This window comes from Eublepharis macularius, chromosome 16, assembly GCF_028583425.1.
Source record: "Eublepharis macularius isolate TG4126 chromosome 16, MPM_Emac_v1.0, whole genome shotgun sequence".
NCBI lineage: Eukaryota > Metazoa > Chordata > Lepidosauria > Squamata > Eublepharidae > Eublepharis > Eublepharis macularius.
The window spans coordinates 48,101,787-48,129,758 of NC_072805.1; the positions used below are offsets into that span (position 1 = coordinate 48,101,787).

At 54.9% G+C, this 27,972-nt stretch overlaps 1 protein-coding gene across 2 annotated transcripts; it reads left to right on the plus strand.

Moving 5' to 3' along the window:
• The first annotated feature begins 6,982 nt into the window (after positions 1 to 6,982).
• Positions 6,983 to 27,954, plus strand: SPIRE2 (spire type actin nucleation factor 2). 2 transcript variants are annotated; one of them, XM_055000652.1, is made up of 15 exons: positions 6,983 to 7,207; positions 15,208 to 15,245; positions 16,794 to 17,156; positions 20,769 to 20,852; positions 21,168 to 21,332; positions 21,474 to 21,560; positions 21,837 to 21,960; positions 22,480 to 22,649; positions 22,941 to 23,160; positions 23,819 to 23,967; positions 24,561 to 24,698; positions 24,814 to 24,881; positions 24,992 to 25,019; positions 25,264 to 25,379; positions 25,472 to 27,954. In XM_055000652.1, exons 3-15 carry the CDS (start codon positions 16,794 to 16,796, stop codon positions 25,674 to 25,676), a joined length of 1,917 nt encoding a protein of 638 aa, XP_054856627.1. In that variant the 5' UTR covers positions 6,983 to 7,207; positions 15,208 to 15,245; the 3' UTR covers positions 25,677 to 27,954. The 2 variants fall into 2 exon arrangements, with proteins under 2 accessions (XP_054856627.1, XP_054856626.1); XM_055000651.1 differs by having other exon boundaries at positions 7,167 to 7,207; positions 22,941 to 23,121.
• The last annotated feature ends 18 nt before the right edge of the window (positions 27,955 to 27,972 follow it).

The following is a 27,972-nucleotide window of genomic DNA, read 5'->3' on the forward strand; positions in this document are numbered from 1 at the left end:
CCACAGTTCAGCTGGGGAGTTGGTTCTTAGAGGAGTGGCTTCCCCAAGGCCACCTGCTGAGCTCATGGCAGTTGTGGGATTAGAACCAGCAGAGTGCTGAGTTGTAACCCAGCCACTTAACCAGTATGCTGCAGCAGTAGGAAGCATCCTGGGGAACTCTGAAGTTTGCACTCTCTTCTGAGGTATTTGGATTGGCCATAATAAAAGTTACAGCATAGCTTTTGCTTCTGGACCAACATGGGTATTCACAATCTCCCTCTGTGAAGGGGTAACCCTGGTGTTGCTGGAGGGGGGGGGGCGTGTAAGTGCTGGCCTGCATTGAGGCTGCTGGCACTTCTGCCTGCTTTCTTTGCGGAAGGAACCCCCTGCAAAGAGCTCAGAACGGCAAACTCACGGGCTATGACCAATACAGTCCAGATGGCCTTCCCCCCCCCAAAAAATGGAGGGGTACCCTATCACTCACATATGTTTTGTTTGCGCATAGGCACTGCTCACCCAGTGTGATGATGTCACTTGTGGAAGTGATGTCATCACTGGCACTCAGGAGGCTGGGTGAGCTGAAAGCAGGGGGGAGGGGGAGGAGGTAGAGGCGGCACGGGAAGGCTTGCTGGTGCTGCTGTCAGCTCCTGCGTGCCAGAGGCAAGCTGCTCCTCCTCCATGCACAAAAATACCACACCTTTGTATGTCCCGTATTTTAACCGTGTTTTCCCCAGACAGTCCAATAAAAAACTGGATTGTCTAGGGGGAAACTGGACACTGGCAACCTTAACGACTAGGCGTAGGGTACTAGAGGCAAGCGCTTGGATAAGAGGGCTGCTTCTACAGGCCTGCTGAGGCACCTCTGGTAGGCGGCTGCTCCCTGGCCAAAAGCCTTTGCTCCCAAGAAGGAGCCCCTGGCCCTTTGGCAGAGAGCCCATACGGGCTTCAGCAGGAATCGTCCTGCGGGCCTGAACTCATTTGGGACGCCTCTCTTTGGTCAAAGGAACGCCCAGCATATTCTCTTAAGGGAAAATAAAGCGCGTCCTTCTTGGGGAGGTTGGCAGAGCATCTGTGCCAAAGGTAGAAGGAAATGATAAGCATCTGTCAATATTTGGCAGCTGTAAACAATGATGGGGCAGGAAAGGAATTTTTTTCACAGAAGCTGGTGAGTAGAAGCCAAGAGCAGGTAACGAAGTTAAGAGGAAGCCACCTGGCTTGTTTGTGACCCCAAGAAAACATTGCTCAGTTCAAAAAAATGCATACCCTACCTTGTCGGTTTCTGTCCAAGGTGGCTAATGGCATGAGTCATCGAAAGGCAACCCCCACTCGGTGCACATCACGGAAGATTTACTCTGCAGTACAAATACCCTGTTCCAGCCTGATGGAGGCCAAGGTGTTGGAGAGGCACCAAGGCTGGGGTGGTCCCTACAGTCCCACCTGCTTGGCTTTGCCCAGCTCCAAAGCAAGCAGGTATTGCAAAAGCTGTAGGGAGCCAGGAGGCTGCCCAGGTGATAACCGGGCAAGACTGTTCTGTTTCAGCTTAATCAACTTCACAGGGTTTTTGTGATGATAAAATGGGACAGCAGTCGCGAAAGTCCTTGGAGGAGGAAGGGGGGAGATCCAGATGTGGTTCATAATAATAGTTCTGCCTCCATGGACAGCAAGACCTTTGTGGTACAGAAGGAGGCATCCACAGAAACGGCAATCCCTTCTCGTTCTGCAGTTAAGGCTGCAATGCTCTGCTCACTTTCTTGGGAATAATCTCACTGAACTCCTTGGGACATACTTAGAGATGCATAAACTTGGGCAGTAAATCTCTTATGAGAGGCTTTTTTTATTTACTTGATTTTATATTCCATTTCCATAATATTGCTGGAAGGCTGTTATTGGGTTGCCACCTGCTAACCTGAGATGGCAGAGACACTCAAAGCAGGGCCTCTGCATATGGCCACAGAGGTCAGGTAGGTTCATATGGCTCCAAGCCATATAGGGCCTCAAACATCAATAACAGCACCTTGAATTTGGCACAAAAGCACATTTGGAGCCAGTGTAGGTGCAACAAGACTGGGCTGATAAGGTCGCCATGATCCACTCCAGTCAGCATTCCAGCTGCAGCTCTCTGCACCAATTGCAGCATCCTGACAGTCTTCAAGGGCAGCCCCAAACAGTAGCCTAGACTAGATGTTGCCAGGACATGCACCACAGTAGCAAGATCTTTTTTTCGCTCAGGAAAGACCAAAGCTGGTGAAAAGTACTCCTGGCCACTGCCACCAAGTGCTTATCTGCCGGAGGCTTGGCTTTTTATAACTGGGCCAAAAGACCAGGACGGGGGAGGATTGTGATACCTGTTGGGTTGTTCTGATTCCTGTTCCCTGAAATTCTGGGATGCAAATTTGCCTCTTTCTGTTGCATCTAGCAGGTGTGATGTCCCTGCTCCCCTGGTAACATTTGGTTCTACTTAGGCAGCTGTGTCTTCTCACACTCCATCCCGCTAGTGGAGCTGTCTAGTTTTCATTCCATCAGAAGGTTTCCATGTCCTCCTTGGATGGTTTGTCATGAGGCTGCAGGGTATTTAATGTCATGCTCAGAGCTGGTGCAGAGAAGGGTGGACTGGGAGGCTAGAACAGCCCTGGAAGCAAAGCGAGGCTCCCCCGGTTGTCATTTTCCAGGGCCAGGGTCTGAGTTGGCAGCACATGTGGCACTGCCTGCCTTACTGGCACTTGGCTCTGCTTGCACCCAGCTGCCAGAAGTCCTCCAGTGCAGTGGCCCGGCAGGAACGTTCCCAGGAAGTAAAACGGGCAGTTCCTCCCTGGATGGAAGCTTTTATTTTTAATTAAAACTTTACTGAAGAGTCTACATAGGAAGCAGAAGAACGGTTTTCCACCACTCCTATTGAAATGAAGTATCTTGGGAGTCTGTTTCAGAGAACTGCAAAGCAAACGGAGGCACAGCCAGCATATAGCCAAGAAGCAGGCAGGACTGAGATCCCGGGGCCAGCGGAAACAAAACAAGTGGGGCTGGGACATCCGTGCAACACTATAAACTGAGCTGCCTCTCCTCAAACTGTTGCACGGACACGCAGCACCAACCTCTGCATGCTTGCTCAGAAGTAAGGCCCATTTTGTTCCATGAAGCTTTCTCTTGTCAAGCTGGGCTGCCCAGCCAAAGATGCACTTATGCCCATTGATTTCAGTAGAGTTGTGCTTACCATTGCCTTATTAACTGCTTCTACCTTGGGCCTTTCGAAATACTATCATCTCTCTTCGGCACTCACACCGTGCCTTTTATGCATTGCACACACCCAGGCACCTCTTGGAACCATGCTATTATTTATAATGACGCCCAATAATTGTATGTTGCTTGCAGAGCCTAAGAGCAGGGGCCTCTGAAATGCCTATCAAGATAACAACCCTTGGTAGTCACCTCCATTGTCACAGTCATGCCAGTAACTTTGAGCAGACCAGGTGATTCACAGGTCACCCATAATAGCAGTAAAAGCAGCGGGAAGAAGCGCACATGCCATTTGGAGAGGCAGCCCCGCCCCCCACACCATCCCAGCCACATGCAGAGGAAGTGGCTGCCCAGTTCTTCCCTGGGGGGCATCCCTGCCAAGGAGACTTGCATTCCTTTGAGTCCTTATCACCCCCCCCCCCCAATTGTATCTCCTTCCTCTTTCTGCCTCCCTTTAATGAGGGCTGAAGACTTTTTAAAGCAAGACTGCCTGCCTTGTGCTCCTTCCCACAGGCGCTTAGACACCTTCCCATAGTTATGTGCGCTGGATCCTTTAAAATTGTGGCCTCATTCAGACCCCTCCCCCGGAACCAGCTGGACTTGGTTTGCTTATTAGTTTTGGGTGGGCTTGGGAGCCATTTGCCCCTGGCAATTTGTGGAGGTAGTGCTAGTTTGCTTGATGCTTCTCTGCTGAGCTGAGCTGAGCTTGATGGACAGTGTTGCAGGTACATGATGGGCTCCTTTACTGCCATGTGGTCTGTCTGTCGGCATAACTGTGGGGGGATCCACCAAGCACATTTTGTTGGGGGTTTTTTAGAGCTGCCTAACATCAAAATAATTTTCTGTGTGTGTTCCCTAAAAATGCTTCTCCCAAATCATATTTTCTTTCTATCCTTTAATGGGCCATTTTTCCCCTGTACAGTCTACTGAGTTATAGAATGTTAACCTAACTATCCTAGGCAAATTAAAATATTATTTGAATAGACTCTGCTCTAGTTCCCTAACTATATGCCTGCTTTGCATATAAGATAATGACTGAGCATCTTCTTGATGTGGGTGGACAAAAGATTTATTGTGGCTCATTTTAACTATTTTCATATGTATTTCCCTAACTACTATTGTGTATCTTTCAGTTACGAATAATCAGGTGATGTCAGTAAACTGACTTTTTTTTTTAACATCCTGTATCTGGGTATGTTCTTGGTAACTTTCTCTTTAGCAAGATCTCCCTTGAAGCCACGACTCTCTGTGGGTTTGGACAGCATCTATACGTTTTTTGAGATTTCTACGTTTCCACACAGGGACAGGCTTGTGTGGTTCCCCATTGCCAATGTGGCTGGGGATAAGTGCAGAAGCTATGGGGGCTTCTACATAGCAGGTTTCCTGCACTTTCTCCACCCCAGGCCCCCCGCAATGCACCCCCTCCCTTGGCCACCAGGGCATTTGCCATGTTTAAAACCGGCACTAGGATATTACTGTGGCAATATAACAATATACCAATACATAGATCAGATTATCTGAATTCCCATGTTTTTTTTAAAAGTAGGTCTCTATCCTCTTCAATTGTAAAGAAATGCCTTTCCAGTTATATATCTGCAATGGAAAGGGTTACAGTCTTTTTTTTTAAAGGAAAACTAGGAATTCAGAGAACCTAGACACGTTGATAAAATATTATATAGATGTAATGATATCCTAGTGCTGATTTGTTTAAATCAAAAGGCCCTAGAGAGAGGGTGAGGACATGGCTGCTGCAAGGATACGGTTAGGAAAAATGGCTACCGTATGGGCAGGAAAGTCCAAGTTTTCCCACGCAAACGATAGCCATATTTTACAAAACTTATGAGCAAACTAGGTTTCAGAAAGATGGGAGAAAGGCTGGGGAAACCCCAAGGAATGTATGAATGTACCTGTTGTGGCGAAGCAGTAAAAAAAAAAACTTCCCAAAAGTAGATAAACTGTGTGGCTGATGTGTACAGTCTTCCAACAACCTTTCTTAAAAAGAGGCATGGAAGCCAAAGACTGGCGGTGTTGGTTTTAGCTGTATGTTCAAAGGGTGACAGCAACACCCCTTCTCTTGGTTTAGGCAAGGTGTGTTTTTTTTTAATCTGAATATTACAGAATGACGTAAGACTGGGAGGGTGTGTGCATGCATCATTATTTGTAATGAGACCACAGGCATCTGCCCATGTGCTTCTGAGAATCACGCAGCTGCATTCCATAAAGCAGTCAGTTGCAATTATTGTCTTAGCCTAATGAAGAAATCACACATAATTGTGGTGGAAACAGAATGTCCCTGTATTGAAGTGCTGTCTTGGGGAAAGATGCCTGGGCTCCCTCCAGCAAAGAGGGGCGACCATCGTATGGGCTGGGGGCAGTTGCCTGTGGAGCCACCAAGCTGCCCAGGGCTCCTCCTCCCTCAGGGCTTCACTTTCGGGAGGTCGGTTCTGGTGCTGGTTGCAGATGCTGACTGTACAAAAAGGCAATTTATAGCAAGAGCCTCTCTACAAATGTTTGAAGCATTTTAAGCATCCTGGGGATCCTGGTAGTCTGGCGGCTAAACAAAACAGAACTCCAGGGGCATCTTAAAGACGAACCACGTTTATTCCAGTCAGAGCTCACTGCTTCAGAGGCACGGAAAGAAAGAAAATCATTCGCCTCATTTTAAGAAAGTTGCAGAAAATTCTCACAGTGAGGTGCCCCCGGACGTCAGTTTTGTTTCCCCGTGATAGATGTGACGCGGCCACCCAGCTTGAACAGTTTGCCTTTGAGGGCAGAACCGCACTTTCCTCTGCTTCTCATAGTGGAAGTGACAATTGGCGGGGCAGGATCTGGGCAGGGGGTGGAGTGCGTAAGCAGAAGCGGGCTAGAGGGTGAGAAGGGCTGCTGGGGGGGGGGGCTCTCAATCTTCTTTGATGGCCTAAGGACAGGAGTCAAGCCACACAAGGAGGGAACCTTCCTGCCCGTGTTAAAGAAGACAGAGGCCCTGGGGGCGCTGCAGGCGCTCTTTTTATGCCAGGGGTGCTGGGCCTAGAAGGCCTCTGGGCAGCCACAGAGGGCCTTTCCCACCCACGGGAATAGCTGCCCGCAACTGGGGTCCTTTCCCTTCTTTCTGCTCTCCGATCGCCTCATTCGTGGTATGCTGGGGCTGGTTTCCCCTCGCCCCACCTGTGCCCAGCCTCTCCTTCCTCCGTCCAGCCCCTCTTTGCCCCAGCAGGAGAGAGGGGGGCGGTCCGGACCAGACCAGGCCAGCCCTGCCAACCCGCCCAGGTAGTCTTTGAGGGGTCCCTGCGCCCGTTTTCCGCGCTGAGGTTCAGCCCGGGTCTGTGATGCAGAGGCTGCTTCTGAGCATGTCCAAAGCGCCCTTCAGCCCTTCCTCCGACGTGCGGGAGAGATCCCGCCCCGCGCCTCTTTGCGCGCTGGGGAGAGGGCCTCTGCACATGCTCTGAGGCGCTCGGCGCGCCCAGGACCTGGTGGCGGGCAGTTCCGCCGCTCCCCCCTCCAGCCCGGGCGCCTCCTCCTGCTCCGGCCGGCTGGAGGCTGGGAGAGGCGCGGCCGGGCGGCTGGGCTGGGCTCGGCTCGGCTCAGCCCTCCCCTTCCTCCTCCTCCTCCTCCTCCTCAGGCTGGCCAGCAGCGCCGCTGTTATGGGAACGGGCGCGACTCTCCGGAGGCGCCGATGATGGAGCGGCGGCCATGGCCCGAGCAGCAGCAGCGGAGGCGGCGGCGGCGGCGGCGGAGGGGCGGCCGTCGAGGGGCGGCGCGGCGGGCGGCGGCTGCGGCGGCGAGGGCGACCCCTGGGAGCTGTCCCTGGAGGAGGTGCTGAAGGCCTACGAGCAGCCCGTCAACGAGGAGCAGGCGTGGGCCGTGTGCTTCCAGTGCTGCCGCGGGCTGCGCGGCGCCGAGCGCGGCTGGGGGCCGGCCGGCCGCATCCGCGACCCCGCAGACCTCCTCCTGCGCAAGGACGGCTCCGTCTCGGCCCGCGGCGAGCGCGGCGCGGCAGGTGAGCCGGGCGGGCGGGGCGGCGTTGCAATGCGGAGGGAGCCGCGGCCGGCGGGGCGCAGCCGGGGAAGGAGGCGCTGCTCCAGGCGGCGTGACCGGCTGGAGGGAGACCCGCGGCGGCCTCTCTGCAGCCCCTCCGCCGGGCCCGGCTCGCCTTCGCCGCTTTCCCGGGCAGAGGCCAGAGGGAGGGGGACGCCCTTCGGCGGGGCCCTCGGGGAGGGCGGCCCGGCTCCGGAATGCGGCGCCCGGTGAAATCCGGCTCGGGAGAACCCAGCCGGCCTCCTCCCCGGTAGAATTCGCCGTATTTGGGGCAAAGGGCTGAAAAGCGGATAATCTCCAGGTTGCCCAGCCAAGAGGGCTTTAATGCGCTCCTCGGAAACACGAAGCCTGCAGAGAAATGATGAATAATGGAAGGAGTTTTGTCCGGGGCAAGTGGAGCAAATCTTAAGGACGTAAATCAGATGTGGTGGCATTTGAGGACTTGCTGTTTTTGTAGAAGCTGTGCTGTGCTTGTGAGTCTCCTGGTTTCTTTGTGTGCCTGCCTGTGAGATAGAGAAAAATACAATTGTACGGAGGGAAGGTTCCCTTAAAGTACGAGATTTGTGTGGAGTTTAGGCTCATGCAGAAACGCTACATTGGCAGGGGGAAGGGGGGACAGATGTGGTACAGAAGAGCTTTGGCCAAGAGCCAGGCAGGCGTGCCTGTGCAAAGAACAACCGAGGGCAGTCCCTGGCCGTAGTTCCCTCCAATCCAGTGCACGTGCTGGATGCCAGCTTTTGCAGTGCAGATGGTTCCAGATGGTCCAAGTAAAAAAGCCAAGCAATATCCCGCAGTGGATGTGCCAGCCCCGAATTGTGAGATCAGTCAAACTCGGGACTGTTGTGTATTTCATAAAACCAAGCTTAGGAAGCAGGGACAGAGAACCCAGGCAAACTAGTCTGAAAGGTCCCTTGCACACTTCAAAGGTCTTTCTTCCTGTATGAACTGGTCTGATTGTATGTGCGATCTCCATTTGCAGCTGCAGTGCGCTTATGAAAGTGCAGATAAAAGGTTAACCTGCTTTTAAAACACTTTTTAGTGAGAAAGCGGTTAGATGGAAGCTGGTTAGAGCATAACAAGGCTGAGTGTCGCGGTCAAAGAATGGACTAATTGTCTCCTTCTAAAATAACTCTTTAAGGTGGCTTATAGTATTACAAATAAACCCCTACAAAAGCAAGCATGTAACGCTTGCATTCGTTACAGACCTCTGAACTTTACCTTCTGCCCCGCCCCCCCCCCAGTCCTCAGTCTAGGCTTCCCTGTGCCCCGGTGAGATGGGCGGGACCCTGGCCTCTGTCAAGAACCGAATTATCTTTATGGCTCTGGCACAGAGGTCAAAGTGTCACATGAGGCTGCTTCATCGCTTTGGCACGCCCATGATGTGTGCAGTTATGCCAGCTGCCAACAGGGTTTTGTGCCATTTGGTGAGTGTCTTGAGTGAGTCCTGCCACACACCTGCCACTCCGTGCTGCCTCAACGCCGCCTGCCTTCGGAGGCTTCTGCACCTGCCCTCTTGGGCAGGGAAATGGTACAGCTCAAGGGGGTGAAGAAGGAAGAGATGGGGAGGCAGGCCCTTGGGGAGAAAGGGCGGCAGGGGTCGAGGGCTCAGCGCCTCCTTGTGCCATCGGCAGACGATGAGACTTGCCCAGCAAGGGTGCTGCAGTGGAGTTTTTGGGAGGAGTCCTTCCCAACGGCGGTGTGCACATTTTGGTTTCCAAAGGGATCCACACACAGTCATAGATCCTGAGGAGTTAGCCGTGTTAGTCTGTAGTAGCAAAATCAAAAAGGAGTCCAGTAGCACCTTTAAGACTAACCAATTTTATTATAGCATAAGCTTTCGAGAATCAAGTTCTCTTCATCAGATGCCTGATCAAAACTGGGCAGATACAGAAGAGGAGGGGGAAAGAGAGAGAAAAGGGAGGGGTCATAAATCACAAGAAGGCAGAATGCAATTAGCATAGAGTCAATCAAAACATTCCTTTGCTTGGAAATGTAAACATCTCCTTTTGGTGTGCAGTCAGTTTGTAGCAGTGAAGGTGTCCAATTCCTATGTAGTATAAGCCTTCGGTAACCACAGCTCTCCCTGCCAGTTGCATCTGACAAAGAGAACTGTGGTCCCCGAAAGCCCACACCAGGCGTCACTGGGCTCCCCCAGATCACGCCTCTGTAAAGAGGCACTTAAAAATGTTCGTTTGCATTATGCTGGAGTTCAGCCCTGCTTTTAAAACTGAAGGGTTCCCTTTCACCTCTGACTTGCCCAAGGCCACGCAACGAGTCAGTGGCGGAGGGGATGTGAGAACAAAGCACTCTTTGGAGCATCCCCCCTCCTCTGCGGTGTCCCAGCCTGCCAGGCCAGGCTCTGAGATGATGTCATTTCTTAAGACTGGAGTACTGAGCTGCTTCCCCCCCCCCCCCGGTGGCTTGTCCCAAGAGGTCTCCCAGTTCTAAGCAGCCCCCCCCCCATGACTTTGTGCACTGAACTCCATTGAAGCAGGGTCTGTGGTTGCCTGTTTGTGGTTGGTCAGGGTGGCTGCAGGGTGTCCCAGGCACTTAGAAATGTCTAGCTGACCCATGAAGTCCACACATGAGCCACACTCTGAGCTCTTCCTTTTCCTGCTGGAGGTGGAGTCCGGAGGTGTCTCGGCAGCTGCCTTACACATGAAATACCCAGGCTCTATCTCTGGCCTTCTCCAGGGGAAGTCTTTCTGTTAGCGGGCAATGGGGAAGCCTCTCTCTGCCTGAGACCCTGGAGAGCTTCCACCTGCCAGAGTAGACCACATGGAGCTAGCTGGCCCAAGCATGTGACTCACGCTTGCCAGATCAGTGAATGGCAATAAACACCCCAGCAAATGCCACCAGTTTTTTGATGCCGTTCCCCTTCTGACGTTGCCTCTCGCCTGGCTTTCTTGGCAAAAAGGCTGCTGTCTCTCCAGAAGGTGTCTGAGGAGGAACACGAGCCGCCACCACTATGAGTCCCATCCGAGTCCTGCCCCCTCTGGCCCCACTGTGGCAAGCTGCCTCTGCCTCTGTTGCGTAGGGCTGGCCATCAGAAGGGACCCGCTTTATTTCTCTTGGGCTGGGCCGGACTCTTTCGCAATGCCCTAGCCATGTTCTGACCTCTGCAGGGCCCACTGCTGAGAGAAAATACTCTGAGCGTTTTATTTTCCGTCCCAAGAGGTAAAATGCTCAGGGGAAGTCCTTGTTTTCTAGCCACCTTCATGCTCCCAGGTAGCATTTTCCCACCGGTTCTCCCTCGCGATGCAGCCGGTTGCATGGGAAGCTTTGCGGGAGGACAAGGCGCAGCACTGCTGATTGGGATAATATTGACTTAGAAGCACTTCAGCTTCTGCTTTCAGAACTGGTCTGGCTGGTTCTGAGGTTTCCTCTGGCTGGGCTGCAGGCGTCCTGACTTCTTGACCCCTGCCTGTTGGTGTATTCAGATCCTCCCAGACCAAGAGCTCGCTGTTCCTCCAGGCAGCTCCAGGGTTTTAGTGGGAAGGACGCCAAGAACTGCGTCAGTTTAATGGTCCCTGAAGAAACACAAGCAGGGGCAGTACAACCAGGGCTCTTTGCCGCTGTAGAGGAGGTCTCCCCTGCTGGCAGCTCTTTGAGGCCTTAACGGTCCCTGAAGAATCTTCCTTGAGATCTTAATGTTATGCCTGTTCCCTGCCCTGGCCATGCAGTGCCGATGCTACTTCTGTCTTGTACTGCTCGGTCTTATGCTGACAAGTGCAGAAGACATCTTCTATTCACCCCCACTTGACTCTGCAGTCTTTTCTTTTGCAATATTGGAAATTATTTTGGAGTCAAGCTGGACCTGCAAAGTAAGATCTACGTTGCCTGTCCATCTGTTTCCAGGCACAATTCGAAGTGCTGATTCTTACCTTTGAGGACCTAAATGGCTTGGGTTCAGGGTACTTGCCGGAATGCCACCTCCCGTATTGTCCAGTCTGCCAGTTAAGAGCTCAAGCCCTGCTCTCTGTGCCCCTGCCTTCAGAGAAGAGGTGACTTGTGAGCAGAGATGGTTTTTTTTGGGGTGGTGGCACCTTCTTTACTCTCCTTTAAGTGCTAGGCTAAAACATTTCTCTTTTAACGAAGGCGTTCTGTCTTGTTTAGCTGTTCATGGGCTGGTTCTAGCCTGGCTCTGTTTTATGAAAATCACTTTAGACTGCTCTGTTTTGTGTGCTTTTATGCCTTGGCTTGCTTTTAGGGTTGGCTTTTAGTGGTGTGTTTTTATTATTGACTTGGATTGCCTTACAGTATTTTTTTAATTATGATTTGTTTTTATTGACGTAAGCCACCTCCAGCAAGTCTGGCTTAGACATTTTTGAAACAAAAGTAAAAAGCTGTATCTTATTGGACCAGGTGAAGTGAGTGTAATAATAATAACAACATTCTATTTATATACTGCCCCTCAGGGCAACTTAACACCCACTCAGAGCGGTTTACAAAGTATGTCATTATTATCCCCACAACAAAACACCCTGTGAGGTGGGTGGGGCTGAGAGAGCTCCGAGGGAGCGGTGACTGACCCAAGGTCACCCAGCTGGCTTCAAGTGGAAGAGCGGGGAATCAAACTCGGTTCCCTAGATTAGAATCCCGGCACTCTTAACCATTATACCAAACTGGCATATGCAGACAACTTGAGTGTCACAGAACTACTCATCAGGCAGAATAAAGGATGTGAAATTCTGAATTTGATTTCTAGGCAGGGAGCTCAGCTCTGCACAGAAGCTGTATCTTCTTGGAAGCCCTACTACTTAATCCTAATGAAGCACCGGCAGAAACCGCTGTGGTAGTGAACAAAAAGCATTTGAACGTGCTCAGGGGCATTCTTTGTTCTCACTCTCGCATGTTCAAGGGCTAAATCTCCGGAAACTGATTCTGGTGCTGAGCCCCCAGATAATGCTGGCAAAAATGAGCCCCTAGTGAAATGTCTGGGGTCTGTAGAGCAGTGGCTGGGCTGGGCTGTGAAGCTCAGAACTCTGCAGATGCCTGCATCAACTGAATTTTTCCCACTAAAAGGTCCCATTCTAAGTCCCGTGTATCTGCTGTTCTTTGGGGACCACAGTGAGTGAATTTCCGTGTCATGATATTTAATACTAGCTGAAGAGAGACATAGTTCCTGCTCAGGGTCTGCAGTATCTGTTTCAGTGGCTGGACTGGATATGGTCTCTCCGAGGGGCTGGGCTCTGAGAGGCAGGCTGGTCTATTGCTAAGCTTGCCTCTCCTGGGAATTTGGCCTCTGCTCCTGCCATGCCATAGAACCAGGGCTTTTTTTCAGCTGAAACGCAGTGGAACAGAGTTCCAGCACCTCTTCAAAATGGTCATGTGGCCGGTGGCCCCGCCCCCTGATCTCCAGACAGAGGGGAGTTTAGATCACCCTCCGCATGCGGTGCGGAGGGTGATCTAAACTCCCCTCTGTCTGGAGATCAGGGTGGGGGCACCGGCCATGTGACCATTTTCGCCAAGGGCGATTTAAACTTTAAAAAACTCCCCCCCCCCATTCCAGCTGACCCAAAGTGACGTCATTGCACAGTCCCAGGAACATGCGCACACTTTGCGCGTGCACATGTGGTACCAGGGTCACCACCTCCTGCCAGGAGTTGCCCCTTGTGCTGGCAACCCACTGAGTTCCACCACCTCTTTTCCCAGAAAAAAAGCCCTGCCTAGAACTGCTGCGTGGTGCTGCCTAAGAAGACATTCCATTTCTTTTGTGCAATTTTGGGGCTGCTGCAAACCTCTGAGTCCTCGGAGTGAGCTACAGGGCTGTGGCTGCCCCTTTGGCAGTTTGCCTTCTGACTGGAGCGTGCCCGTTGTGATGCAGCCACGCAGCAGCAGCAGCAGCAGCTCCGGATTGGAGGTCTGAGGGTACTGCCCGGCTAACACTGGCCTGCTGAGCTCCTGTCTCCTCTCTCTTGACGGCCCTGCTTCTCTTTGCTAGTAGCCTGAGCGTACGAACTGTCGTCTGGGCCAGCCTCTCTGAACAGAGGGCACTCCTGGTCTCCCCTCTTCTGGTTGTTCTCTCTGCACCCTCTGGGCAGTAAGATGCTGTTGCAGCAGGAGTTGGTGTGCGGAACATGAGCCTTCAGTTTGCTATTAGCCAAGGGTATAAAAAATCCTCTGTTCAAGGCCCAGCTGTGGGCTCCTTATATTCTGCAGGAGCAAACTTCCTTCGGCCCATCCGGATGAGGGATGGTTGTAACCGAGGGGCCTTGTCTTGAGAGCACCTCCAGAAAAGAACTGGCCTGTGAGAAGGGGCGAGAAGGGGCATGGAGGGGGCACAAGAGGCAATCTCTCTGCCCCAAGAGCTCTTCCGAAACAGCCTGACCCCTTGGGGACTGAAATGGCCCACATAAATCTGTGCAGTTCTTTCCCTCCAGGCCCCTTCCTGGAGACCGTCCCTGCTTGCTCTGCGGGCGGTGTGGCGGGGGGGGGGGGGCTGACCTCTGCCTGGGGGCAGCCTCTAAGTGGTTCATCAGTGCACTAAAAGGCAGGAAATGGAGGGTGCAGAGGGGGGGGATCCTGCACGTCCAGCAAAGCAGGGTGGATGTGGCTGGCGGTACAGAGCTGGGGGCAAGGCTGGCTTAGCCACTTAAGAGGTCCCAGCTGCTGTTGCACATTCTGCGGCCTCTGGGGATGGGGGGGCCAAGCAGCCCCCCTCTTGAGTGGAATGGGGGGGCTTAGTGCCTGCTCTGCCCTGCCTGCCAGAGATGCACTGGGGATGTTCCTTTGGGCACAGCTGTTGCAGCAGCTGGGACGCTGCTCCCATTTCGCTTCTCTCCTATCCCCCCCCCACCCAATATTTGTCATTCACAATCTGGAGGCTGTAAGTGAGGCGGCTGCTTTGTGTTGAGATGAACCAGGGGCTGTGGGATGGGGGGGGGGCTGTGAATATCCTCCCAGACAGAGGAAAAAAGGAATCTCCCAAACCAGACCAGCCGGAGAGGGGCTGTCTCCCCCCCTGGTTTCCACCTGCTTGCAATGAGCCGCTTGGCCAGAAGTAATAACGGCTCACCTCCCTTGGGTTTGGTTTGTAAAATAATAACTTATTCCCTCATGGAGAGATAGGAATAAAAGTCAGAACTCTGGCAAGGCAAAATTCTATGTTTCAAGTCCAAATACCAGCCCCAAGCCCATTTTCAAAGCGGGGGGGGGGGGGAGAAAATGCAATGCCGTAAATCCTTCCTTGGGGCACTGAGGTGTTGCTCTGAAAGGCACTTCGTACATTTCCCTTGATGGCGGAATGCAAGACTGGATGCACTGGACCTCCAGAAGGGTGTGTGTGTGTGTGTGTTGGAGTGGATGTTTACATTAGAAATGGCTCGCAAGCACAGCAGCACGCCTGAGTTCTCTGTAGACACTAAGAGCACAAGCCGGTTTGTGATTGGGCTGGAAAAGGAAGCGGGACTTTTCTGGCTGAGCAATGCGAGGCCTTGAAGAGGAAAGAGGTGGAGTTCGAAGCACCTGCAGCTGAGCACCCTGCTGGGGCTCCTTTGAAGGGTGGCTTGGGAGCCACTTCTCACTCCCAGCCAGCTTGGGCTTAGGAGGAGGTGTTGCTGTTGAGTCTTGAACCTTACGGCAGGAGATATTTTCTGTGTCCGGGAGGGCAGTTCGGCCTGGCACGGCCTGTCGCACGCATTCTGCAAACTCCTGTTGAGCCCGCAGTGGACCTGGCGCACAGCGTGGGGAGGGTGGGACACAGCCGGGTGCAAGGGCACGTTCAGGGCTCTGCAAAGATGAGCTTGCTCGCAGGCCTCTCTTGACGGGGTCTGCAGCCCCCTCTCTCTGCCTGCTCTGTGAGCAGGGCCTACTTTGACAGGGCTGGAACTTGGCAGCGCTGCCCAGCCGACCCTCCGCTGGGCTTTGGGTGAGCTGGGCATGCCAGTCTGAGTGATTTAACAGGGCATGACTGGAGTCTGAGGGGGAGGGGTCTTCACGGTGACCGTTTTCCTCTTGCAGAGCTCCCGCTGACCCTGACGCCCTTGGCTGAAGCACAGGTAGGTTGCTGGAGGGGGACAAAACGCCCCCTTTGCCCATTCTCTAGAAGACTTTTGAAAAAAACGAATTCAGCTGGGTAATGCTGACCATTTGAGCTGCGCCCTCCTCCTCTGCCAGTTCTCCTTTGCAACCAGAGAGGGGGAGAGGGAGAGAGGGAGAGAGGGGGAGGGGGAGGGGGAGGGGGAGACTCTTTCCAGCCTGTCAGAGGGCAGCATTGCTTATGTGATTAGCCAGCAAGTGCAGAAAAATTCAGCCTGTTACAAATGGGAGCAGTCTGGATCCCCTTGTGAGTCCCTGCAATCACACAGCATGACTTTCTCTGCAGGGCTGCCGTGCAGCACGGCACTCCCTCCCCAAACATCCACCGTATGGCCCAGCATCCGTTTCGCTCTTCCGGGTGCCAGCAGCCCTAGCAGTGGACTGGCATCCTCCTGGGGAGGGAATTCTCAAATGCTCAGGCCCCTCTTGGGCAAGGAGTGGTGGAGAGCTGTCTTGCACTCCCTGCTGCTTCCCACAGGAATGGGTCAGCCGAGAACTAGCCCGAGAAGGGTGGTTGGCACAGTCTGTTGGCAGGTGCTGTGCCTCTCTGGCTTAGCCTGTTTTGGGATCTGATCAAGGGCGAAGATCTGGTCCCCTGACTGCCGCCTGGCTCCTTCTGCTGCTCTCCCCCACCCACCCCCACCCTGTTCAGCTGGAGAGCTGCGTCTGGCCCTGACCCTCCCCCACTTTCCCACAGGCAGAGTCGGGGAGGGAACAGCGTCTCTTCTGTTCCTGCCTGGAGGCCTTTGGCTGCCTGCGTCCGTCCCGCCCCGCTGTTCCCTGGGGAGGCTCATGTTCCCCTCTGCCCCCCAGGACAACGGCACTGCAGCACAAACAGGAGGGTGTGGAAGGAGAGACCCAAATCGTTCTGGGAAGAGACGGGGTTAGGAAAAGAAGTTTGTTGCTGCTGCTTTTCAACCTGCAAAAATAGAGAAGAGTCCAGTAGCACCTTTAAGACTAACCAGGTGCTACTGGACTCTTTTCTATTTTTGCTACTACAGACTAACACGGCTAACTCCTCTGGACCTATATGACCATGGGAAGCACTCTTTTCAACCTGCGATTCTCCAGGTGGCTAGCAATGGTTAACACAACAGAACATCGATATAAATGTGAAGATAGTAATACGACAATGCCGAAGTAATGACTAATACAGTTTAAAAGCTGATTATTTCGCTGTTTTGTGCTTAGTTGGCTCTTTCTGACAGCAGCATGCAAATATTTTAAATAATAAAAACAGCATCCCCAACAGCGTACAGATTAAAATTAGTAGTATCTAGTGTAATGCCTGATGGAGCAAGAGAAGAAGTCCCAACGTTCTTCCTCAGCGGGTGAGCCTGCCTGGATTTGTCCAGTTCCCCTCTGGAGGAGACTGCGGGAATGGAGCTGCCACCAGGAGCACCAGCGGGCAGAAGTGTTGGCCCTCCTGGCATGGCGGGGGTGGCGGTGGCGCTCACCTGTGTGTGTTTCATGCGGCTCCACTGGCTGCTCTGCTTCCTTGCATGCAGATGGTGCAGTCTTTGGGCTTTGCGATCTACCGAGCCCTGGACTGGGGGCTGGACGAGAACGAGGAACGAGAGCTGAGCCCCCAGCTGGAACGCCTCATTGACCTGATGGCCAACAGTGACTCCGAAGACAGCGGCTGCGGCACGGCAGACGAGGGCTACGAAGGGCAGGAGGAAGAGGAGGAGGCGGTGGCGGAGGGACCCCTGAGAGCTGTGCGCACTTTTAGCCAGGCCATGCGGCTCTGTGCAGCGCGCCTCACCCACCCGCAGGAGGCCCAGGCCCACTACCAGGCTGTCTGCAGGGCCCTCTTCTTGGAGACGGTGGAACTGAAGGCCTTTCTGGCCAAGGTCCGCGATGCCAAGGAGGTCAGTGCCTCCTCCCTGCAGGCAAGGGGGCCACGTGGGCCCAAGCATGTCTCCGTTCCTGGAGAAGCTGCCTCTGCTCTACCCGCTGCCCAGGAGGAGCGAAGGGAGCCGAGACCCTCGAAGCACAGCCGGGGGGGGGGGGTGGGGAGCTGTCTGTCGGCTGCCTGCAGAGCTCCCTGTTGGGCTGCTGCTGCCGCCGCCACAAAGGAGGCTGCCTTCTGCCCCCTGTGTGGGTCTGCCGGTGAGCCCTGCTTGCCAGAACGCCCAGCTGCCACAGGCAAGCCGGGGGCTCTGGTGGCCACTGCAGAACGGACGTGCCAGGGCTCCATTTGGGATGGGCAGCTGGTGGTTCTGGGCAGGGAAGAAAGCTGTGTGGCAACTCTTGTGATGGGTCACAGAACAGGCCTCTGGCCCCGGGCCCCTCTATGAATGCCCCTCCCCACCCCCAAGGACTCTCAGTTATTTCCCAGCTGGCTGGACTGCCAGCCGGCCAGATCCTGGCGGCTTGGGGCGGGCCTGGGGAGTCGGTACCAAGAAGTGCCCAGCAAAGGCTGCAGGATGCAATGCCTGGAGCTCTGCGGAAACCGAGCATTTGCTGCCAGCTGAACGCTGACTCGGCAGGGGCTGGCAGTGCTTCTGGGAAACCAGGCGGGCTGGACTTTGGCAGGCCTCCCGGAAACGGCTGTCCTTTGACTGCTGCAGGAGTGCTGCAGAGGGCGCCTTGTGGCTTGGCCGGCCCTGGTGGCGTGCTTGGGATGCAGATGTGCAGTCCAGATGTGTTTTCTCCACTGATGCAGTGGTGGGGGGGACCTGAGCAGTTGCTCTGGAGCCTTAACTAGCCAGGACACACACACATCAGCTGCCACTTCTGCCCCGCAGAGACCCGAATGACTTTGGCGCTGGAGGCTCTTGTATTTCCGATGCCCAGTCACAGCCCAAAACAACCCACTTGGAGGCACGCGTTCCCTTACTGGCTAAAGCCGTGACCACAAAAGGGTGTTCTCTCTGTGTGTGTTTTGGGGGACAGGTTATGTGGGGCAGGAGCTGCCTTATTGCAAAGGCGTGAATGCAGTGCCACCTTTACTGCACCGCTGCCTACATCAGTGGTGGACACTGCCTGGCCAGTCCTGCTCCGGGGCATTTTCTGGGCCAGCAGTGGGCCTCCTGTTGGCCGTCATGAGTCAGTTCAGGCTAGTTAAGGCCACACGTGTTTCTGGGCATCATCCTGTTGGTGCCTGCTTGACACTTTCCACCCCAAGTCCTGAGACTGGTGGAAGGAAGGTCTGAGTCAGAGCAGCAGCAGCAGCAGCAGCAGCAGGGGTGGCGCCAGGAGAGTCCAAGAGCCGCGTCTTGATGCGGCAGCCAGTCCCTGCCTTGTCCAAATAGCAGCAGCGTCGTCATCGTGTTTCCCTCGGCCCCTCCCTGCCAGGTCAATACTGTGCCCTTTGTTCAAATGTTGCTCCCGCCCTGAGCACAGCAGAGTGCAGAGGCAGGTGGCTGCTGCCTGCAAGGCCTCTCTGGGGCCCTTTCTGGCACTGCAAGCCGCTGATAGCAGAGGGAGCTTGAGCTGGCTGCCAGTTGCTGACCGTCCATCCCTGCCACACACACACGCACATAGACCCCTGGGGGCCTTGATCCTGTGCCAGGGCAGAGCAGCTGTTTCAACTTCCCATTGCAAAGGCTCCATGTGCTTGTCAAGAGGCACCAGGAAGGGAAGGTGGGGGGGGGGAAGAAAGCAGTCATGTTGCCCCCAGCATTTGGGAGGTGACTTGTCTGGCTCGTCTTGGAGGCTGGAGAGGGGCGTCTGTCCCAGCATTCCTGTGGAGGAAAGCAGTTTTCTGTAGGAAAAGGTTTCTGGCTGAGTCTCTCCTTACTCCCGCCTCCAGTGCGCTCCCTCAGTCTGGAGGGATAAGGTGCCCCTTGGATCAGCTCTGCCTTGAAAGAGTGAAATGTTCTTTGCTGCGTTTGAGCACTGCACGGGGTGGCGCTCAGGAGCTCTCAAGTTATGGGGGGGGAGAAAATAATTACAGCCCCTTCCATGGACAGTTAGACTGCTATTTATTTATTTATTTATTTATTTATTTATTTATTTATTTATTTATTTATTTATTTATTTATTTATTTATTTATGTTGTTTATAGTCCACCTTTCTTACTGAGACCCAAGGTGGATTACACAACGTAAGTCGATACAATCAACGGCCGGGACGTTCCATAAACGACAGGGTCTGGGTTACAGAAAGTAAAAAGCAAACATAAATCTCAATATAAAGATGCGACATGCTGAAGCAAAGCATGAATAATTGGACATGACATATTAAATGAAGTGGACACCCGCAGTAGGAGCACATCTGCTCCGAGAGGCAGTTCACCGCCGTGGTGTACTCTACAGTCCCTGTTCCTCTTCCAGAGCATCTCCGAGCCATTTCTTTCTGCACAGCTCTATTACCCGAGTAAACAGCCCTCCCAGATAATCCGGTTTTGCTTAGTGTGTGGAAAGCCAAGAGACTGGTAGCTTCCCTGACCTCTTCAAGCGCGTGTGCAGGCAGCTGCTGATGTTGCCCGCTTGCAGGTAGTATCTCGGGGAAGGCCTTGTCCAGATGAGCGCAGCTGCTGTGCTCTTGCTTAAGACATCTGGAGATTTGCCCAGCAGACATTTCTGCAGTGAAACGGCTCTCCATGCTTGCCAGTATATTTTCAATTGCATAGCTATGGTCGGTGACCTTGTTTAAGAGTGCTTATACAAATGGTCTTTGGGTTCCATCTGGCTCTAAGATGAAAACCAACTTGAAAGGCCACATTTATAACCCTCCTAACCTACAAAATGAATCACCAAGTACGGACAAGGAAAGCCTTTCTACTTAGTTCTATTATGCCGCGTCCATCCCACCCACCAAGGGTTGAAAAACTTGACATTTCTAGCAAAACATCAACTTTCAAATAAATACATAACTGAAGTACTCATACTGAGCTTTAAATTCTCCAAATAGTTTACAAGAAGCTACAAATCCCTCTGGTTATTTCAAGCAGAGAACTCATAATCTCAAGCGAGTGGTCCTGAAGGGGCCTGGGGCAATGGAGGGGCCGACTCTTAATGCAACGTACGTAATGTACTTGAAATATTTGTATGCCACCTTTCTACTCAAATAGGGCCCTCAATTTGGCAAATAGTGAAACATTAAAAACTTGCATAAAACTCATGCCAAGGACGGGGGTCTCTGGTATCCTGACCTGTGCTGGAAGGGGTCTGGTACCACCTCCTTGGGGTTCTGCCTCTTGCTTGGAGATCTTCTGTGTGCTGGGAGGTGGCCGTGCGCGCACACAGCCCATTGGCACAGAACTGGGCGGGGGCCTTGGCCCCTGAAAGCCAGGCCTTCCCAAGGATCTGGAGGTGGGGCCTTTCCTAGGGATTACCTGGGAAGGGTGGGCTTTAGAATTTAGTTGCAGTTTGTGGGAGCAAGGCCCAAGAAGCAGCGGTGGCCTGCCTCTGTGGCGGTCCGTGGGCAGGGCTCTTAGCCCAGGAGCCTGCCTCTCTTGCTGGGATGTTGCTGGGCAGCCAGCTGCAGAGACCACGGCCAGGAAATCTAAGCTGTTTTCTTGGGTTGGGCTGCAGATGCTGACAAAACTGAAGGCAGAGGAGAATGAGCGGAGCGACCAGTCGTCAGCGGATCTGGACAACCTGAGGAACACAGACTGGGTAGGGGGCTGGCTTGGCAGAGGGTGGGAAGGCGCTCGGCAGAAGCTCAGCCTCGTGGGGCTGAGTGGCTCCAGGCCAGCCGGAGGTTTGCTGTCTTTGCTTTGGTGGGGCAGAGGTGGGCGTTGCCAGAGGAACCTACCCCTCTCCTGGCTTTGTGAGGAGGGGGCAGGAGGGACTGCCAGGGTTCAGTTGGGCCAGAGCGGGCTGCGCTTCCTCGGCTGAACAAGCAGAGATCAGGCTTGTCCGTGAGTGAAAGGGGGTCTGAGTCGGTGGCGAGCCCTTCCCATGCACGGGGTGCTGCTCTGGCTGTTGCAGGCTCGGCTCTGGGTCCAGCTGATGAGGGAGCTGCGGCACGGGGTGAAGCTCAAGAAGGTCCAGGAGAAACAGTTCAACCCGCTGCCCACCGAGTACCAGCTGACCCCCTTTGAGATGCTCATGCAAGACATCCGGGCCCGCAACTACAAGCTCCGCAAGGTCATGGTGAGTAAGGGGCTGCCCTCGGGGCAGCAGGACCCTGTTTCTCTGCCCCTGACCCGTGCCTGGTCTTGCTGGTCGCTTGCTCTGGGATCAGCGGTCAACTTGGGAATTCTGCTAACTCGGACGCTTCTGGGTGTCCGCCAGGTGGACGGCGACATTCCCCCGAGAGTGAAGAAGAACGCTCACGAGCTCATCCTTGACTTCATTCGATCCCGGCCGCCTCTGAGACAGGTAAACTGAGGCTCTGGCCTTTGGGCCTTCCACGGTATGGTGTGGGAGGGGCCTGCTGAGCAAAAAGCCTCTCCTCCTTTTCGAATTAATTTGGCATGGAACTTTTTGGAGAAACAGGGTGGACAGAGGTGCTTGCTTGCTTCCTGGATCGTGGCCACTCAGGCTCCCTTGAATTGCTGGAGCCGCAGCTCTCAGCCATCGCCCCTTGGGCAGATGGAAAGTAACTCTCTCCCTTTCTCTGCCTGTGGTGCCTCTGGCCTTCCACCCCGGCTGTAGGCTTCAGAACGGAGGCTGCGCCCAGTTCCCCAGAAGCAGAGGACGCTCCATGAGAAGATTCTGGAGGAGATCAAACAAGAGAGGAAGCTTCGGCCTGTACAGTCCCAGGGCCCAAACCAGAAAGGTAAAGGGGGCTTGCAAAGCTCGAAGGAGGCCCCATCTTATGGATTGGGAAGGGGGGGGCAAAGGTTTAGAGCCCTTCTGAGGTTCATGGAGCCATTCCAGAATCACAGAGCAGAACCAAAGGGCCTCTGAAGACGGGCAAGAAACACTCTCAAGCATTCAAAGCCCTTCACCAACATTATCTCGTTGCAATCCTTACAACAGCCCTGTTAGGTAGGTCCATGTTATTATCATCATCCCCATACTGCACCTGTGGGGCTTGCCTTCACCACCTGGTGAGGTTACAGCAGAGCTCAGACTGAGGATGCTACACCAGAATCCCTTTTCAGGGAAGCAGTTGCTATTGAACTGCTGGAAGAGAAAATTTCAGCACCATTTGCCTGTCCAGGGTAGTGCCAATGTATCGCGTCCAGGGAGAAAGTTCCTGACCTCCCAGCTCTCTGCAGAGGGAAGGCAGGGGCGAGGTTGCTGTTTCTGGCCCCCCCCCACTCCTGCCTGCCTCTCCCCCCCCTTCTTGCAGGCTTCGGCTCCCTGCCTTGCCTCCTGAACGCCTGCTCCAGCAGCGTCAAGTCCACCTCCTGCGTCAACCTTTCTGTCTCCGACTCCGGTGCGCTGCCCCAGCGCCAGAGGCCGAGGGTCTTGCTGAAGGCCCCCACACTGGCAGAGATGGAGGAAATGAACATTTCGGAAGTAAGATCTGGGGTCTACCTTTGCTAATTATTATCCCCAGGTGTGCTGAATCTTGCACCAGACCGATTCCCGCCTCTGCCTCTCCATGGGGAGGGGTCTTCTCCAACTGACCCTCCATCCCACTCCCACACCACTGCCCATGGTCCTTTCACGGGCTGCTGCTCCCAACCATCGCACTGTTTGCACTTGGGCAGCAGCTGCCACCAGCAGACAACCTCCTTTGTGGCATGTTGCGTTGGCTTTGTAGGAAGCTGTGCCTGTGACGGTGGGCTCCCTCCCTCTCTTCTGCAGGAGGAAGACTCGCCCAGCACAGAGGTGACGGAGGACCCTGGCGCCCTGATGCCACTGAAGCGGGACCGCTCCTTCTCGGAGCAGGACTTAGCTCAGTTTCAGGGGGGCGACGAGGGCAGCAGCGACCAGTCGGGTTTGGAGAGCCTGGGACGCAGCGGGCCTGAGCCAAGGCCTCGCTCAGGTACCTCCAGCCCTGCATGGACCAGCATGGAAAAGGAGGGCAAGTGTTTCTCCCCCCACCCTGCATGTTTTCTCTTCCTGGGCGAGCTGCATTCTGATGGGGGGCGGTCCAGGGGCCCCTCTCCTGTGGCAGTTGGAGTCTTGCTTGGTGCTGTTTATGGAACACCTCGGCCTAGCACGTGGGATGCTCGCAAGAGAGAGTGAAGGAAGGTTGGTGCATTTCTGTCCTCCAGGACAAAAAAGGAGGGGCCTTTTCCAGGACAGGATCCTCCGGTACTCCCTGCACGGCCCCGTGGGAGAGGCACAGTCCTCCTGGGCATGGGAGCAAAGCGGAGCAGCGCTGGTTGTTTCCCACACAGCCCCAGCAGCCCCCAAACAAAGCCCTGCTTCATTCCCTGGCTGCCCTCCTGGTCCTCCTGCCCATGGCTTGGCATGTCCCCCCCGCCCCCATGCAGGCAGCTCACGGGGCCACGCCTGCTTTGGACCCATCCGTCCAGCACGACCCTTTTGAGAAGGCCAGGCCTGCCGCTGTGTCCGCTGCCCTGGAAACAAACACGCGCACACAGGTTTCCTCCAACTTCTCAGTTGCCCCTTCAGTCCTGCATGTTTGGGCATGGGGGGGGCCTCTCAGTTCTTGCTTCCCATTCTCCCTGGCATGTCCTGACCCCCCGCCTGCCTGCCTTCTGTTCTTCCCCCAGGTTCCGTTCCAGCTAGCTACCACCAGGGCCCCTACGGTGCCAATGCCAGCCCCACGCCCTCTGACCAGGGTGTTCTCAGCGCTGTAGAGGAGAAGTCAGAAGCAGGCTGTGGTCCCACCCCAGAGGTCAACGTGAAACATTTGTGGCTGGTGAGTGTTGGATGCAGGCCAGAAGCGCAGTGGCTGGACCGGGCCAGAGGACTGAACTCTCACTCACTGTCCATACGTGGAATGGGGCAGAGCTGGGAGTTGCCCCCCCTCTTCCTTGTCCAGGCTTGGGTGTGTGCGTGTGCGAAAAGCAGCCCCCTTGCAATGCACCAGAAAACCTTTTGGAGGGACAGCAAGAGAAGGGGGGACGTGTGCAACAGCCAGGGCTGACTATGTCCCTCTCCGAGGGCAAGGGCCCAAACAGGCAACAACAAAAAAAGGCAATCAATGATCTAAAACTAGCGAATGTATTCAAATCGGAGAGAGAACCTTTGAACATAAATAGTTCACTCCACTCTTTTTCAAACCAGACTTCTTTTCCTGGCAAAGGCTTCCATGATGTCTTGGTAATGCAAAGCCCTCTTTGTCAGTCATTTGGAGTTCTGCAGCCAGAGGGAAAGCTAGCTGAGTGGCCCCTGCGGGCCCGGGCAGGAGGGCATGCTTAGCCGAGCCCGGTGGGATGCAGAGCTGGGAGGATGCCCTGAGTCTGTTATGCACACGCACCTGAGGCGGCCCTCTGCATCTGTGCTCTGCAGCAGGAGTTCAGCCACCCGGTTGAGAGCCTGGCGCTCACGGTGGACGAGATGATCAACGTGCGCCGGGTGCTGGTGAAAGCGGAGATGGAGAAGTTCTTGCACAGCAAGGAGCTCTACGGCAGCCTGAAGAAAGGAAAGGTGAGCTCAAGGCTGTTCTCGAAGGCTGGCCCCTGCCTCTGAGGGGAGAGCTGACTCTCGGGCCCACCCAGCCGAGGCTCAGGTACGCTCTCTCTTTCCCCTCCACTCCCTTTAGATCTGCTGCTGCTGCAGGACCAAGTTTGCTCTCTTTTCCTGGCCTCCTGTTTGCCTCTTCTGCAAAAGGTGAGTGAGCCCCCTCCTCTGGATTCCGGGCTGGGTAGCTGCTCTTGAATGCGGGGGGAGGGGGGTGGAATTCCTCCTCACCCGTCTCTGAGTTTCTTCTCTGCTTCTAGGTCTGTCTGCAGCTCTTGCAGCCTGAAGGTAAGACTCTTCCCCGGGGAAAGTGTTTTATGCAGTCCTGTTCATGTACAGCAGCACGAAAGTGCTACAGAAAATGCCCCACACTGACTGGTGGCTCCCTGTGGGCCCCGCCTTCTGAAGATCTACGGAGAATGTTTCCTTGTCAGTGAGAAACGGGGCGCGGATCAGCAGGGGTGCTTCACAGCCGTTTAGCTCCTGGGTGGCAACCGCCTGGAGCCAAAGAGGCAATTCCCTCTCTTTGTAGATTAAGATGCCTTCCAAGAAGCTTGCCCACATCCCTGTCTTTGCCTTGGGCTTTGAGACCTTGCCAGGCTCGCTGGGCACCAAGGCCCCCCAGTACCGGAGGAGGGAGGCCTTTCAGTAAGTAGCGCTCCTGCCCTCGTTGTGAATTGCTGGTGCTTCTGCAGGGCGGGGGGCCTTTCTGACACCTCCTGCTTGGTGGTCCCTTCCAGCTCCTTGCAGGGCACATGCTGGCGCAGCGTGGAGGAGGAGTTCCCCATCATCTACGCGCACGGCTCCGTGCTCAAGGACGTGTGCAGCGACTGCTCTGGCTTTGTCACCGACGTCGTCAGCTCCAGCCGCAAAAGCATGGACATTCTGAACAGAACTCCCAGCCGGAGCCGCAAGACTCAGTCCCTCTACATCCCGTCCAGCTAGACGGCTCGGCTCTTGGAACACGCAAAGCACCGCCGTGCCCCCCTACCGTACCCTCTGCTGGGCCTGACCCTGCTTGAACATTTAAGGCAGCCGCGAGGAGGACACGGCCTCTCTGCCCAAGGAACCATCGCTGGGCGTCTCCGGGATGTGCTTCCTTCCCTGCTGTGTGTCTGCTCCAGCTGCCGCTTCCTTCCCTTCACAGACATCTGCCGCCTGCGTGGAGACCTGTAGACACATCTGTCGGGGGGGGGGGGGCTGGCTGCTGTGCCAACTTGGGCTCTGTTTGGTTTGGGGCTGTCCTGCCTGCAAATCGAAGACTGGGCTAAGCAGCCCTTCTCCCCTCCCGTGGAGAGCAAGCAGGGCATGTGGGGCGGGGGCAGCGATTGCCGTGACACAACTTCTACCCCCCCCCCTCCCCGACCCCACAGGACTGGCTTGTCTGTACTGTGGGCGCCCAGCCCCCCCCCCAAACCACTGCTTGCAGGGATGGCCAGCTGGGGGCGACGGCCTGCCCCGTCTGGGCACACCTAGAGCGTTCAAGAGCGGTGGGTCATTCGGCCGGCCGCCCCAACCTCTGTTCTGCTCCTGCTTCCTCCTGCAGCGTCCTCATTCCCGGATCTTCCTTTCTCCCACCACCAGGGAGGAGGCATTTTAAACCCTGGCCAGACCACCTCTGTCTGACCTCGTAGCCCTGTTTTTATTTCAGATGCTGTTACCAGGGGGCAGGGACTCTTCCCTGCCCGCCAACTCTGTTTTATTTATACAGTAAATAATAACCAACCTGTCTCTTTTTTTGGCAAGTGTTTAGAAAGAGCATTTCTAGTTTGGGGGAGGATGTGGGGCAGGGGGGCCAGAGTTATGACTAGGGCCTGCCCCACGGCCGCATCTGGTGGCTGCCAAGGGGCGTCGGCCGGGTGGTCCTTGTGCGGATCGGGGCCAGGCTCCGTACCCTTCCTCCACCCCTCAGTTCATAGCTGCCTGCTTTGGAGAGGAGAGGCAGGGAAGGGCTGCCTTGCCCCAAGTACCAAAGTGGTGGGGGTTTGGCTATACCCATCAGTGCTCAGCCACTTCAGGCTGCCCCGAGACGGCTTCTTGGCCTCTCTTTGGATGGGCGGGGGCTGCAAGGGGCGGGGCTGCCAATGTCCTTTCCCCTTGTGGCTGGTGCGTGGGGGCAGTGCAGGCTTTGCCCTGCTTGTCTCTTTCTCCTGGCAACTATTTTCAGAGCCCTGCCATATTCCAAAACTGCACCAGGAGCCAGGGCTGTCATGTCCAAGTTGAGTTGGGCCGGAGTGCCAAATTAACACCCCTTGACTTCCCAGCCACTCTTTGCAGGAGGACAGGGCAGCATCCCGCCGAGCTCTCAGCCCGCTCCTGTCCAGACGGGAACAGAAATCTGGCTTGGCCCGTTCTGCAGGCCAAGAGTCTGGCTGGCAAAGGCTGCTGCTGGGGGTGGTTTGGAATTGGCAGCTGAAGCCCACCCCCAGGGCCTCCGATGTTCCTTGCGTGGCCCGGCTGTGTAACCTAGGCGTATAAAGGCTCCGTGCTCACTGTGTGATGATGGTTGTCACTCCAAGGGATTGAGGGGGGCAGCAGAGAGGCAGGCACTTGGCGTCCTTGCCCAGAGCTGCTCAGTGGCCTTGGAGCCTCGGCCAGCTGCTGGTGCGAATGGAACTATGGCCCCGAGGCCCTGACTCGGAAAGGGTGAACTGAACATGGAGGGCCCTGGTTGCTTTCTTCCCCCAACCACCAATAAGCCCTGGAGGTGCTTTGGGATCACCCTTCCTCCCCAGGGAAATCAATTGCTCCCTGAGAGCCCCTAGTTTTCTACTGAGCAGGGAGCAGAGCCTATACCTGCTGGGGTGTGTGAGTAACTAGTTGTGCAATCAGTCGATTGTTGCATACAAATCAAGGGTTTGCGCATTTGCAGAACAGGTGGTGGAAAAGCGATAGAGGCAGAGCAGGGCCAGAAAGGGCAGCCTGGCCTTTGCAGGTTCCTGAGAAAGCCACCTTGTCCTCCCTGCTGATGGCCGCCCTCTCGTAGCCGTGCCTGGTGCTTGTCTTGCTTCGTGGGCCAGTCTGCTTGTGTGCCTCTGCTGCGTTGCGCTGCTGTCTCTGGACTCTGAATTGCCTTAGCCAAGCACCCCTCCGTCTCTGCAGTCGTCCATTGCACTCCACCTCTGAGAGGGGGGCAGGATCTCCCGCCCCTCCTCCCGCCTGAACTTGCTCCTCTGGCCAATGTTTTCCAAGCAAACCTGAACTGTAAAGAACTGTAAATAAAAATTTGAAGCCAACCTGT

What these genes read in the sequence shown, in the direction of transcription:
- SPIRE2 (XM_055000652.1), top strand. Translation starts at nt 16,794, where the DNA reads ATGGTGCAGTCTTTGGGCTTTGCGATCTACCGAGCCCTGGACTGGGGG. An exon ending in CCCGGCCGCCTCTGAGACAG is followed by an intron (nt 21,561 to 21,836) that starts GTAAACTGAGGC and finishes CCCCGGCTGTAG; the next exon opens with GCTTCAGAACGGAGGCTGCG. An exon ending in GCAGCCTGAAGAAAGGAAAG is followed by an intron (nt 24,699 to 24,813) that starts GTGAGCTCAAGG and finishes CACTCCCTTTAG; the next exon opens with ATCTGCTGCTGCTGCAGGAC.